General features: G+C 41.9%; 1 protein-coding gene across 2 annotated transcripts in view; it reads left to right on the forward strand.

Moving 5' to 3' along the window:
* Nucleotides 1-14486, forward strand: part of CREB3L2 (cAMP responsive element binding protein 3 like 2) — a 74349-nt gene extending 59863 nt beyond the window's left edge. For both annotated transcript variants that reach the window (XM_041398569.1, XM_041398570.1), the window contains exons 9-12: nt 4805-4904; nt 5893-6019; nt 6693-6918; nt 7714-14486. In XM_041398569.1, coding sequence (XP_041254503.1) covers nt 4805-4904; nt 5893-6019; nt 6693-6918; nt 7714-7789 — 529 coding nt within the window. In that variant the 3' untranslated portion in view covers nt 7790-14486. The remainder of the gene's footprint in view (nt 1-4804; nt 4905-5892; nt 6020-6692; nt 6919-7713) is intronic.
* Nucleotides 14487-14925: the final 439 nt, after the last annotated feature.

The following is a 14925-nucleotide window of genomic DNA, read 5'->3' on the forward strand; positions in this document are numbered from 1 at the left end:
ATGTATTACTGTCAGTCACTATCATGTTTGTGTAGTCTCGCTGGATTGAGAGGAACTGAAGAGCAATTTCCAAAACATACAACTGTTGAACAGCAGTTTCCTTTCAGTATGTGCAATCAGATTTTAAGAGTATGTTAATCTATATATAGAAAACACTTGCATAGATACATACCTAAGACTTCAGGGAAACCCTGCTTGCATTTCAAAATCTGGCTCCAAACCATGGAAACACTAGAATTTTTTTCTGATAAAAGTTTTCCTTCGTTTCTCTCAGTAACATGAAAAAAAATAGAAGATTCTTCCTTGAAAGCCAGCCTTAGCCTGAAAATCTGGGTTTGAAAATATGTAGTGTCAAAGGTGAGGGTGTGGTCAAAAAAAACTGCATCCAGGAGCATCTCCCTTGGCATTCACACATCTTAAAAGGCAAGGCAGGAGGCTGGGGATCAAGATGCCAAAGTTTTTAATTCTCATTACTCTGAGTGGGTGAGTGCAGTGTTTTTGTCAGCTTTAGTATTAGAACACTAACATATGTTACCTCTCCTAATTTGTGTGACTCCATCCCTTAAAAGAAACCCATCCAAGTTCCTTCCTAGGCAGTTTTCTCAAAACTGAGGAAGCACATTATTACATGCTTACCTGTTTAGTCTTATAGCCACAAGTGAACCATTGGTTTGAGTAGCATCTAAGCATGTGGGACACTGCTCTCTCAGAAAGCAAAGGGTGTGAGAAGAAGCTGGTGCTGGGTATTGAGCTAAGTTGTCCCAGTCACCAAGAAGGCTTGACCCTCTCACATTTGAGACCAAAGGCAGGAACTGCCAGTGATCCTGAGAGTTGCAAACATTCTCTAACCTGGGAGCCCTGTTTGGGCTTTAAGACAGTTTTGAAACATGTGATTCTGGGTATCATGTGTTGAGAAGTGCTTTTGCTTCTCACTTCCGTTGAGTCTGTATTTTTAAGTATCTTGATGATCTCTTTTCCTGGAGAAATGATAGACATAGGATCCAGTGGTTGAGGGTGTCACATATGGACAGTGAATGCAAGTGGCTGCCACAGTTGCTCCCATGGAGTAACAGTAGCCAGCTGTCTGCCAGTAGCCAGATCCGCACTAACAAGCACCTTAAAGGCAGTGCCTTGGAAAAAAAAATAGGATATTCTTCCATTTCTTCAGCTCCCAGTCACCTAAAGATCAAGTTGCACATGAGTCTGACCCACCAAGGGTTTATCAGCACCAAAGCTGCCAGACTTCACTGGTTTGATTGGTTGTTCTTTCATTTGAAACTGATAAAGTCATTTTAGCAAATAGTTTTCAAGGAGTAAAGGATCTAGGTATAAGTTGCAGTGAGACTTCTTGCACCTAATTTCAGGCCACCCTTACAATAGTTGACAAAGCTTGGCAGCCCTAGAGTAACTCCTTACTTTCAGATCAAGAGGTTTTTATGATGAAACATATTCTATGGAAAATTGCTAGAGATTTTCTTTGTAATTCAAATGAGGGAAGATAGTGAATTTAAGTGGTCTTTTAGTTAAAACTTTACTTTGGGATTTGTCCCCTTTCCTACAGATGGGACAGGCAGAGAAGGAATCTCTGTGTAGAATTAAAGACAGAATGTTTTTTGCTCTCTTCTTATCAGAATTCGGTTTTGTTCCTCACACAATAGGAATAATCCTCTAAAAACTTTTGATTAGGATAAAGTGTTTGGTGGCACCTAGAAGATGTCTGGTTGTTTTTTTGTTTGTTTGCATCAATGTTAGATTTTAAACAGAAATAGTGACTTGAGGAAGTCTCCCAGGTGGTTCTGTAGTGACAAGTTTTCTCTCCTTAATTTAAGTATCACTGGAAGCAGAAGGGAAGGCTTGACTTGCTCCATACTTTGGTAGAGAAAAAGCCTTTTCTGAAGATGAATATATGTGAATATGCACCAGAACGAAGACATCACAGACAGACCGAGTTTGCTGGCAGCATGTGGAAGGAAGTGCAGGAGTCTTCAGTCACTTTACAGCTTTCCTATGAGGTGCTTCCATTGGCAAGAAGAAGCGTGAAAGCACACTCACACCTCCTACAGAATTGACCCTCTAATTGAATATCCCTGGAAAACGTGTCAGACACAGTGAAAATAATCCCTGTGGGTGCAAACCCCCTTAGCATGCTGTCTTGGGATTGCATTTTCTCCTGTTAGGATTTAGCCATAGGCAGTGTATTCCACTAAAAGCTTTTGTGGCCTTTCTACTAGTATTTAGAGGAAACATCAGAGATCTGCTCCTTTTGCCTCTCCTAGTCCAGATCACCCTTGCATCTGTCCAGTCACAAGCTTTTGCATGGGAATCTTTTGACCTCAGAATCCAGTCTTCCACCATTCCAGATTCAAACAGAGAATAAATGCACCAAGGAGTGCATTTTGGCAGTGGCAGGACAAACTGATGTCATCTCTGATCAAACTTGTTTCTTGTTCTTGCCTCAGTTCTTGCTCACAGTTTGCAAATGCACCTGTGTCCTGTCAGCTCCAAACACTGAGTTCCTTGTGTGTTGAGAAGGAAGCAGTAGCTCTGCTCAAACAGACAAATGACTTGGGGAAGAAAGAAATTTTATGTGAAGGTATTTGGTAAATAAGGTGGAGGATGAATCTTCCTCTGTCTATAGAATACCTCAGAATACCTGCCTAATTACACTTTCCAAAGAGACTGTTTTGTAATCAGCTCTCTGGGCCCACTCTGCCCAACAGGTTTTTTAAATTGAGCATGAAAAGGCAGAGACGAACAAACTGAGGAGAATTGCCTCTTCTCTGTTGATTTCCTCACCAGCCATTAGCTGTTTTCTCACTGACGCCTCCACAAAAAGTGGCAAGAATGATCAGCATTTCAAGGCTGCTGCTGCTGCCAGCCCCCGAGCTGAGGAGGAGGAGAGCTCCTTCCTCCTCACTCTGCAGAGCTGTTCTGCATCGAGCCCAGTGAGTCAGGCCTGAAATGGGGGAAAGATTTAGTCTTCCAAAATAACGCAGAAAGTTCAGGGTTTAAAGGGCATTGCTGTCTAACGCAGCTGCTGGCACGTGGCAGTACTGCGGGCAAGGTGTTCTGTGCCAGGAAATGATGTGCACAGGTCTGGTGAACCCTGTGCCATGCAGTGGATGTCAGGAGGAACTGGGGAGAGATGCCAAAGGGAGCAGGGAATTAGCATGGTCTCATTTGGGTGGTGGACACTGTTTGTATCTCTTAATTTGCCTGTGGTCTCTGTATTACTGAATAAAGGATTGCATTGGGCATATTGCTCTCTTTTTAAAATACTGAGTTGCAGAGTAAGCCATGCTCTCAAGAGCGTTCAAGATATCCTTTCTTAACAAGCTGAGAAGGATCTGCTGGCCCAGATAAATCTGTGCTGTGAGAATGCCTTGTGCTCATTTCAGAATGTATTCCTGAAGTCCTTAAATTCATTAAACCCTAATTAGCAATGAGCATTGATGATTAAAAAAATCTATGAAAATAGGCAGACCAGTGTATATTGAGCTGTGAAGGCACCTCTGGGTCTGTCCTACAATTAGCTTTTAGCCAGTTTGATCTTAAAATACTCCTTCTATTTTCTCTGACATCCTGACCTTGCCTCTTGCTTTAGCTTTTGATGTAATAGCTTCTGAAACTGTCGTCTGGAGTTTCTATGGGGTATCCTCCACAGCAGATTGTGAAACTTACAGGAGAAGTGAAAAGTAAACTTGGGAACAAATAGAAAGTTTAGCATCTTGATACAAAATTATACTATATTTGTGTTGAGGACAGGCATTTGGGTTGCTCATAGATTGTTAAAAAAACTGCTGTGAAAATCCTGTACCAATCATACTTTGAGATCATTTCCCATTTAAATTACTTGTGTTCTGGCTGTAGTAATTGATGCTACAGCAGAAAAAGCAAAAAAAAAAAAAAACCGCCAGAAAGTCTCTTCTGGTCTGGGACTGTTGAATCCAGCCATGTTTCCAAAGAGGAAAGACATAATCAGAGTAGCCACTTGAAGCATCTGTGATTGTTGTTAACAGGAGAGTCTCTTCTGGTTGAATCCAGCCACAAGGGAGTTGTCACTGTGGTTGGGACCTCAAAGAGGTCCTGTTTCCAAAGAGGAAAAACATAATCAGAGTAGCCACTTGAAGCATCTGTGATTGTTGTCAACTCTGAAGAATTTAACAAATAGTATGAAAGTGTTTTATTTAATAAATGAATGTGAAAAATGAAGCCTGTGTGTATGTCTGGTTTTTTAAGTTCTTCTTTTTAAAAGTCAGCCAGCATGTGTTCTAAACAACTAAATAGCAAGATTTTGGGAAAAGAGAGTTTTGATAACCAACTGGATTACTGACTAGAGCAGTTGAAGGTTTTGATAACTAACTGAGCAGTTATAAACTTGATTTTGCATCTTTAAAAATAATGGCAAAACTCCTGCTGAGTTCATGACATAGAGTCAGCTTATATATGCAACTGGTTACTTGCATGCAAGCAGTTTCAGTTGTTAATGTGCCATTTTCTATAGAAACACTGAAAATACAAATTTTATTTATAAAAGCTTACTGAAAGTACTAAAGAAGTAATTGTTCAGGGACCTAAGCTGAGGGAAAAGCAAAAAAATCTTGAACATTTCAGTGCTAATACATGTAAAAACTTTGTAAAATTAAAACCATTTCTTGCTATTAATTTTAAGGAGAAGACTTTAACTATTTTTACCTTGTCCTAAATGCTGTATTATTGCCCTGTGTGGAATTTGAACAAAAATCTATTTAACCAACAAGCAAGTCAGTGTGTGTGATGTTTGTCTGTTGTGTTTGCTTTCCAGAACACTTCTGCAGCAGTTGCAGAGACTCCAAGCCCTGGTTGCTGGCAAAGTGTCCCGCTCGTGCAAGGCAGCTAGCACACAAACAGGGACCTGTCTTATGGTGAGTGTCCCTAAGGCTGGGGATTCTGAGGGAAGGAGAATCTCTTTCAAGGCACATCTCTTGGCCTGCAAAGCCTCTCAATAGCAAATTTGCAGCTTAGGGAACTCCTTTTCATGATTTAACAATTTTGAGGGAGGTGAGACTTGTGACTGATGGAAAATTAATGATTGTGGGAAGGTACTGAGTTTGGGAGAAGACTGGGCCTGTGCTTTTGGTTGGGTGCTGCAGTGATGAAAGAAGGAGCAATGCTCTTCAAAGGGACTCACTTTATTATTTCCTGCAGTATTATATGGTGGAAATTGTATCTAGGGTTGTAAAATGAAAATGAGGGTGACCTTTGGGGCTCAGTGCTTTTGATACTAATAAAAATAAACTTGCTCAACCAGATCAAAATATGACTGAGGCCGTAAATCTCTGTCCTATTTTAGTAGTAGTAGTCAAGATAAGAAAATGAGTAGAATGAAACCAATCAAAATATGACTGAGGCTGTAAATCTACCTCTGTCCTATTTTAGTAGTAGTAGTCAAGGTAAGAAAATGAGTAGAATGAAACCATTCCTCTTCCCTTCTTACACTCAGCTGTCAAGTTTCCTTTATACCTAAAGTGCTGTAAATTGATGAAAATCATTTACAAGGCATAAGCTGTTCTCCCAGTCTAGCCTCACTGTCACTTGGAAGCAAAACTGGGGCCAGCAGCAGAAATAACATTGGAAATCCTCAGCCATGCCTGTAAGACACACATGGCAGCTTTATCTGTATGTCAGCCTTGTGTTTAAAAAAGGCAGCTGGTCAGGATGGTGCAGACACTGAAAACGAGCCCCAGCATTGACATGTGCCCTTTGAAGCACTGAATTGTTATTGCATAGGTGCCTTTGCTAGGTGTGCAGTGGTGAGGATGGCTTCAAATGGTTTGTTTTGGTAAAGTATCAGTTCTCATGTGCGCCTGTGGGTCAAGTGCACTCACCTCTCCTGCATCTTCCCTTTGCCAGATGGTGGTGCTGTGCTTTGCAGTAGTTTTTGGCAGCTTCTCTCAGAGCTATGGGCCATATCCTTCTGCTACAAAGATGGTGTTGCCCAGGCAGCATTCCTCACCAGAGTCTTACACAGATTCCATTGGTAAGTGACAGCTATCCCAGTCTTACTCTTTGCTTGGTTATACTTAAGGACTTGTTTTCCACATCCATTCTTAACCCCCTTCTCAAGCACCTCTTGCATTTCTGCTCCGTAAATGGCCATTTTTATATATATACCTGTGTTTTCCTAAGAAGGATAGCTTGGCAAACTATGCTGATGGCAGCAGACTTCATAAAAATGAGCAAAACCTTTTCCCCACTAGCCTGCTTGGTGCTTCTGTTTAAAGAATTTTTTGCCTCTGTTTGCAGAACTAAAGTTAGTGGTCTGTGAAAGGTAGCAGGGTTTCTACTTGGTAGCAGATGTTCATACTGTTAAAATGCACAAATTATTTCAGTGGCTGTTTTCTTTGCCAGTGTCACCAGAGACTGAAGGGGAAACTGTTAGTATTACATAACCATAATGAACCAATATATTATCAAAGTTATTATTTAATTTTGTTCTTGTTTTTTGAATAATTTAGTGCTTTTTGATCCCTACGTAGACCGTTCCTGTGGTTTCTTTCTTCAGCTATCAAATTGCCAGTTAATCACTATGAAAAGAAAAGGCTTTTGCAGCTTTGGCTCTGCCCTAACAGTTCCCATTTCCTGAAATGAGCAGGGTTGTTCTCTGAGCTGTCTGTTGCTCATCTCATTTTGCCTTCTGTCTTTGTATGCAGTGAGGTCAAGAAGCCTACTAATTTATGAAGAGCCTCAACAGCTGGAGGAGCCATCCAGCCCAATCTCCTTTGCAGATCGCAGTGACAGGCAAACAGACCCCTCCAAGTTCACAGCACTGTCCCTGGAAGCTGTGTCAGGGACACAGCCAGATGATATCATGCAGTTCACAATAGCCAACGAGACAAGGCTAGAGAAGTCAGTGCTGCTGGGCCTGCAGCAGCACAGGTGAGTGCAGGGTAGGCTGCTTGTCACACGGGTGTTCTTTGTCACTCTTGTTCGTGCCTGAAGGCCATAGCTGTGCTGGGCACCATGAAGCATGAAGCAAGAGTTTGGCTTTTATCTGGAGAGCCTATAGGCAAAGTCACTGTAGCTCTGGAAAACTGCATCAGAATTGTAGTAATACAGCTACCAAACTTGGTACTTCTGCCAGAAACCTAACCCCTGTAAGCCTGTTAGTTGGGCCTACCCACTTCTTTAAAGAACTTACTTATGTACTTCCCAAAGGAATAAGCTTTTGGCAGTTGTATGGAAGTGTGAGGTTGTGATTCACTGGAATTCCAATGAGGTTAGAGCATGAAGAGCTGGAATTTCTCACAGCAGTGATTTTACTAAAGCATTACTGCAGAAAGTTTGCAGGACTCAGTCTCAAGAGACGGAGATGTAAAATCATCTGTAAATTACTTAAGCTCCTACCCTGAGTTCCCTCACTTTTAGCATTAGTGTAAGGGATGTTTTTTTGTTTCGTTTTTTTTTTTTAGCATAAATGTAAGTTTTTGCAGGCCTCTGAAAAGAGACAGTCACTGGTTTAAATACGTGTACTTCTTTCTGCTGCGCCTTTGCTTGCCTAGAACCAAAGAGATGACTACTTCAGTATAATTCAGTATGTTACCAGACACAGCTAACTGACAAATACCTTGCTGGTAAATACTGAATGGCTCTTTAGGATTAGCCAAATCAAGTAGTATATGTACTTAAAAAAATTACTATTAGCATTAACCGTTGTTTTTTTGTTCCCTACAGAGTCAACTCCGAACTAGAAGGAAATGAAACACTGAAGATAATTGAAATAGATAGAAGAGTCAATGCCACCTCTTAAAAATAAAAAGGCCTTTTTTCTTGACTTCCCTCCTTCCCACATATTTTCAACCAAAGTTCCCCTGACTTGTCATCCTCAGTGAACCAAAGTACAAAAGAGAGGGAGTTCAACTTCTGCATTGACTGATGAGGCTGTGACTACAGATGGGATCTCTTGTCTTTGTAACTCCCTTCCTCATGTTGCACACAGTCCCTGTCTCTACTTTTATCCCTTTCCTGTCTAACACTGCAAGGGCAGGACTGAATTATGATGGCAGATGATGCCAGCAGTGTGCCAGTGACGGGTGGGTGTGTGTGCCTGTACATGAACACAGCCTGATCTGAGCACAAAGACATTCTGGAGAAGGGTGAATTGTGCAAAACCAATGGGAGCATGTGGGTGATAGTTTTCTTGGGAGAAGGTAATTGAGAGAGGAGATGCAGCTTAGATGGTGCTTAGAATCTCACCACAGCTCTGTGCCTACTGGTCTACAGCCCTTGAGCCTTTTGGGGGGATAGAGAAGCACGTGTGCAGCCTGCTGCTGAAGGGACAAGAAAGGGCCCTGATTTGCTGAGTTCATAGCGCAGGCAGGAGAGGGCTGGTCCATGATGCTGCTGAATTATCCTCCCCATGCTCTTTCTCTTCTCCCCTCCAGCCTCTTCACACTTAGCAGGGTAGGTGTCTCTGTGCATTGAAAGCAGTCCTGGTGGGCTTCCCTGCTTCCACCCTTGAGAAATTAAGCAAATATCAGTCACTGTCTTACCACACACTGTGTGGGAGAATTACACTAGTTTAACTAAATCTGTTTAGAAAGCAGGTTTTGTTACATTTATGCAATATTTTAGATGGATGCCCTTTAGTCTGCTTAAGGCTAATATATTTAGCTTAAGTCAGCTCCTTCCCAACAAACTAAATCAATGTACGGCTTAAACCAGAAGTGCCTCCTGAGAGGACTGTATGGATTTAATTTATTGGCTTCTAGCTGGTTGATGAAAATTCTTGTGTAGACCTGGTCTCAGATTGTTTTGTGTTTTCCTTTCCTTCCCATCTTCCTGTTACTGTTGTAAATAGTATTTATTAGCTTTGACAAATTCTGTTCAGGTAGTTGCAATTAAGAGAACTGAGCTTTCCTAACCCTGCAAGTGATCTGGGGAGATCCTGAAATTGGACAGACAGGCATCACTGAATACTCATTTCCTCCCCTTAAGCTTGAATTGTCCTAATTTTCCTCTTATTGTCTTATTTTCCTCTTACCTGCTTTTCCAGAGATGTGGTCTGAGACCAGCTGCTTTGGGTACAGATAGGGCCAGCTCATGCCTAGAGGTGGTGTGGATCCTGTATTAACTGTATGCCAAGGCAGCCTCTGATCTGAGGAGCTGATTGTGTAGGCAGGAGACCTCTCAAAAGAGGAATAAGATGAGCACGTGAAGGGGTGAAGTGACTGGCCCGGGCTCACTGAGAAAGCCAAGAGCAGCATTCAGGTTTGATCCTGCTCCAATACTCTTCTCCATGCTTTGTTTCTTTCTTGCCCTGTGGTGTTGTCTTCAAGCATCCCCTCTCTCTCTCCCTCTCTCCCCCTCTCTCTCTCTCTCTCTCTCTCTCCCTGTCTCTCTCCCTCTCCCTCAGTACCCTCGTCATGCCTTTGCCTGAGCTGTGCTTTTTGCAATTTGTCCTTGCAGGGACATAGTTGAACTCAGTCCAGAATTTGAGCAGGGTTTTATCTGGTTCCTACAGAAGGGCACTCATGCTCCATTGAGGATGGATCTAATGTGAAAATCCTAATTCAGCAGGCTAGCATAGCTACTTAATGGTTTACCAGAAGAAGTCAATTAAAAAAAGTAATTTGAAGCTCTTTTTTCTTTTATTTTTTTCCTGATGATAAATAAGGGAAAAACTAACCTAGCCTTAAAAATAATTTTTTACTATGTACAGTAGATATTTCTTGCAACTATTCTATTTTGTAAAATATTGAATTTGTATTTTATTACAGCAGCTGTTGCGCCAGCTCCTTTCTTGTTCTTCATTCTCCTTATTCTTTCTTCTTTCAGCATCCTATTTGCCACCTTCAGGCCTGACTCAAAATCCAGTGAAATGAATGGGAGGGATTTGGTGAATTGGAGGGGACTGTGGATCAGTCCTCCCTGTGCCATTTTAAGAGGGTGTTTCACATCAGTGACAGTGAGGCAAGTGCCTGACTCCATGAGCTCCTTCTGGTGTGCAGATATGCTCTTCTAGGTAATGCCCTATTCTTGTACCCAAGTGCCTTACTATTTTACCTGAGGTGACAGTGAGAGGAGAAATGCAGTTGTAGTCTGCTTTGCAGGTGTTCCCATCTTGGCATGGGTCAGCCACCACCATAGAGTCTGTTTCCCTTCACAGTGATCCTGCTGGGTTCTCTGCATCATTCCAGTATCCATTAACAACTTTTGTATTTGTGGGGTTTTTTAATGGTTTAAGGCTTCACATAAACAGTGATCACTTGTGAGTGCCACAAGGGGTGGCTGCATTGCTCAGCCACTTGAGGTCAGCAGAGTGACAGGAGAAAGCTGGGATTGACCCCAAACATGTCAGCATAAGTGGCCACGGTCATAGTTTAGAAAATTCCTTAAATGGTCTTTTTTTTCCAGAGCACTCTTGGTTTGATGCCTTTGAGGGCAACCAAGTGGTTAAATGTTTTGCAGAAGAGGCCCCAAGGTGTGAAGCACAACACCACTTACCAGTCTTGGAGTTTGCACTGTGCAGCCTGAGCTCCTGCCCATTGCCAGCTGAATTGGATCACCTCCCATTTCAGATACAGCTGGCTGACTTCACTGTGTGAAAACCAAAGTGGAATTATTTCTCAGCTCTTAAAGGATAGATGATTTTGCACAACCAAAATAGCTCCTGCTCTCTGAAACCTACTGCACTGGTGCACTGGCCCCCATAAAAACTTTGCCTTTTTTTTTTTTTGTTTGTTTGTTTGTTTGTTTAATTTGGGAGTATTGGTTCAAATCTGGTTGGAAGATAATAAATCATGTTTTCATCCTGAGCATTTTAAACTGGCCATAGTCTGGGTCAGGCCTCTGTACTAATCCACCCAAGCCAGTATGGTCATACTGATTTCTTGTAAATATTTGATAATCTATTACTATATTCTTAATTTGTGTACTCCTTTAAGTTATTTTTAGGTACTCTTTTTTAGGGAGTCTCTTGACCTAGCACACACATTGCTTGGGGATTTATTGTATTACATGTTACTTTATAATAAGAAAAAGCTTTGCTTCACTTTGCTATGTTTGTAATCATTTTTCATCAGGGGCCTTAATAGAACAGGTTTCTCTGCCAGGGGCCAAGGAATCCCCTCATCACCTACTCACAGGCTGTTGTGTGGCAAGGACCCACGATCTCCAGAGGGGGTTTGTGCCCGTGTTCTGTACCTAGCAGGGGACAGGAGGGCAGGACAAGGTGCTATTGCACTGCCAGCCTCAGCATGCAAGGGGGACCCCCGTGGGAATGTTGATGCACTGCAGACCACATGCAGAGGCAGCCTCTGTGCTCTCAGTTAAGGGCATAGGAGTAGTAAGGCACATTCAGGGAGGATGGCAGTAAGTGCTTTCAGTCAGTTCAGCTCTATTACTTCAGGCCTTAGTGCCAGTGTGATTTTTCTGGTGATCAGTGACTTGATGCTGTGGAATCATATGTGAGTGTATAGACAGGATAAGCAAAGGCCTTGTGTGCTACATAATTTTAATTTCCAGTAGAGGACATAAGTGATAAAGAGTCCTCAGCTGTAAGGTTACGTTGCTCACCAGCACAATTTTATACACACTAGTGAAGTTACCTTTTGGCCTGTAGCTTTAGAGCATGTTTCGATCTGTTGAGTCTTTGCTTCTAGGGAGATAAGCTATGAAGGAATATAGGGCATTATTTTATATATGTGTATATTTTAAAAGTCTGAATCACAGGGCATGGGACGTTTCTAACCTTGTTACTAGGGTGTAGATAGTGTTCAGTTTTTTCCCCCCAGGCTAGTTATAGTTCTTTGCTGCACTTCTTTCATTTCATCTGTATCACTCAATATTTTTCAGCAGCACAGACTAATGGATTAGGCTGAGGTTCTTAGGCCAGATCCCAGCCGATAAAACCAGCATGGTTCTCACACACTGCTCTTGGAGGCTGCAGGTCTGATTTATGCTGACAGGGGACCTCTTCCTCCACATCTCTGAAGTGTATCTTAATGTGTTCTTGATTCTTCTAACATAGACCAAAAATTAATCTAAAAACTTTTTTTTTTCCCTGCTAAAGAAACCAACCAACATCTTCACTCCCATCCCTCCAACTATCAGTGGTGAATTCTGTCTAGACACTTTTAGAATGTAGGTCAAGTAAGTGAATGATGCTAATTGCTACATTGGGAGGGATTTCCACTGAGTATTTGGGCTCTAGATTCTAGCTAATGCCAAGAGGCCATTGTTCAAAACCCACGCAGCTAAGAGCAGAGGAATATGGAGTATTTTTATACTCCTGGTGACTAAAATATTTCTTTCTCGAGTCACTAATTAAAAAGGGAACATTTTGTATTCTGAAGGTGAAATGATAGGTCAGTACTTTGTAGCTGCTGAAGTTGTCCCAGCCTATATAACACTGTAGTGCTATGATGTGTTGCTGCTTTGCACTATCTAGCATTAAGGTTTAACAACTTTGGGGGTTGCAAAGGGGAATGAACTGATGTATGTGTTAAGTAAGGTCTTTACAAAGAAAATGTAAGAATTCAGTCCATCTTGTAGCTTTCTCATGGCCAATAAAGTGACATTGGGCATGCAGAGAATTTGTTGAAAGTTGATCCTGATTAACACTGCATTGCTTAGGTGATCAGCATCCATTGGAGACTCCAGGACTGAGAGGGAAATTGCAATTTGGTTTTCTCATTTTTATGTCAGGTCTTTTTCTGCTTTACCAAGGTGTGTGTATATATACATATTATACACACACACACATATATATATATATATGAATCAAATTCCTGTGTAGAAAAAAAAAGTGTATCATGCAGGAAACTCATTTGTGATGCTGTTTGGATCTGATGCTGAATGGGGTTTGGATATTCTTTATTAGCAGCAGTCTCTTGTCTGCCCTACAACTGATCTCCAGATTCTTCCTCCAAGAGGTGCAACTAAAGAGGTGAGAACAGAACATGGGAAAGCTGGATTTACAGACCTGTCTTGCAGAAAGGGTGAAAGAAAAGGCAGGTGAGGGGACTCCGTGCATCACAGGGAAGCCTTCTAGTTCTTGATTCCATAAATCAGCAGTAATAGCCTAAATCAGCAGTGATAGTCTCTTTCATTAGTTACCTGCTAGGTTTAGGTTTACTCCTACTCCCCTTGCTCTTTAATGCTATGCAGTCCTGTTTATGCAAACCTGACCTTTATGGTATATCCCACTTTACCCTCTAAACAGCAGGTAAAAATCTTTCTGAGCCTTAGCGGTCCATAATGAAGGGAGTGGAAGAGAGAGAGGGAGAAGCAGAGTCAGGTACTGAATTTTGTTAAAGAGAACTCTGCTCATATCTGACTTTACCATAGCAGACTTTAATTCAGTGGTGCTGATATAATGGTATCTTGCTTTCTTTATTTGTACAGTTAACAGAGAATGAGTGTGTGTGTGTGTGTGTGCATGTCTGTGCACATGTGCGTGGTGAATGATCAAAAGGTATCAAACCCACACAGTTTTCTTCATGTAGTAAGTGTTGCTAAATAAAGGCATCTACCAGAACACACAGGGCACTTTGGGCTTGGTGCAGCAGAAAGTCCAGGCATTTCTCTGAAACCCGTTCACATTCCACATCACTGAGCACTTGTAAAACTGTTGTGTGCATTGCTCTGAAGACTGTCCTGTGATTAATTGTCGACTGAATGTTGTTGCACTGTGTAATTTTGTGTGTGTGCATAGATTGTCTGGCCTTTTTAGAGACCAGTTCTGGCTTGGTACAAAAAACTAATTATTTTATATTCTGGTATCATTTTTGGTCTGCAGAATTATGGCTTTGAATGCCTTTATTATTATTATTTTTTAAGTGGTGTAAATTGCCTTAAAAGATGGCCCCTAGGAGCGCTGATGCCCTAACCACCCCTCAGGCCCAGTGAGATGCAAGCCAGGGGAAGCAGCTTCCTCTCAGAGGGTAGTCCAAGTACATCCCAGTTTCCCTGGGATTCACTAGGCTTCCAAGGGCAAATTACCTGGTGGTGCTCTCTTGAAGAGAAGTATCCATGGCCAATTCCATTGCCTTGGTCAATGACCAGTCACTCTGCTGTGACACCTGTAGGGCACTTAAGCTGGTGTTTGCCTTTCCCTCTGTTCCTGTGAATATAGTTCACAGTATAGGTTTGTGCAAACATCTAAAACTGTCTGAGATACCAGGGACAGTGATACTAGTGCAAAAGCACACCACTTCCCCCTCAAAACTCCTCGGTAAACTTCATTTGGGGCCTCTTCTGACTGCAGATATCTCTATTCTCTTGCCATGTCTATTTAACTCTGTGTCTGTGTTCAGTGACCTTTCTATTTTTGTACAAGTGCTGTCATGTGGATATGGTCCCACCTGATTGTTCACACTGCAAACATGTCCATTGGGTGGAAAGAAATTGCTGTTTTTCCTTTTTAAATAATTTGCCTGATTCTGTGAGAGAACAGACTACATGCTTTTTTAGCCTAAATATGTATGTAGTGAAGTATGTTATGCTTTTCATTTCTTGCAAATAAATATTTTCTGTAGAAAAAAGCAATTGCTATTTGTTTGATTTCCTGATGACTGGAAAAAATCTGGGCCCTTGACTTTCACAGGTGTGCCAGCATATGCAATTTGTCTGTCTTCACCATGGCAGAACCCTGGTAATTCAGTGATAGACAAAGAAGGATATGGGGTTTTACTGAAGCTGGCTGTCCCTTCCATTTTTGAGGTTAGCAGAGAATTACATCTCAGTAATGGGTGCAAATCAGGGAAGGCCAACAGCATTTAACAGTGATAAAGGCACTCAGTGCAGCACTGTGCTACGGCCCCATTAACAGTAAATTCTCTGTACAACTGGGATCCAGGAAGGCTGATGCTGGAGGGGGCATTGCTTCAGCCCAGTGACACTGAGGTGCTGTGGAGTCACCTGGAGTGACAGGGCTTGCTGGGG

The sequence above is a fragment of the Onychostruthus taczanowskii genome, unplaced genomic scaffold (genome assembly GCF_017590055.1).
Source record: "Onychostruthus taczanowskii isolate IOZ18803 unplaced genomic scaffold, ASM1759005v1 scaffold15, whole genome shotgun sequence".
Lineage (NCBI taxonomy): Eukaryota > Metazoa > Chordata > Aves > Passeriformes > Passeridae > Onychostruthus > Onychostruthus taczanowskii.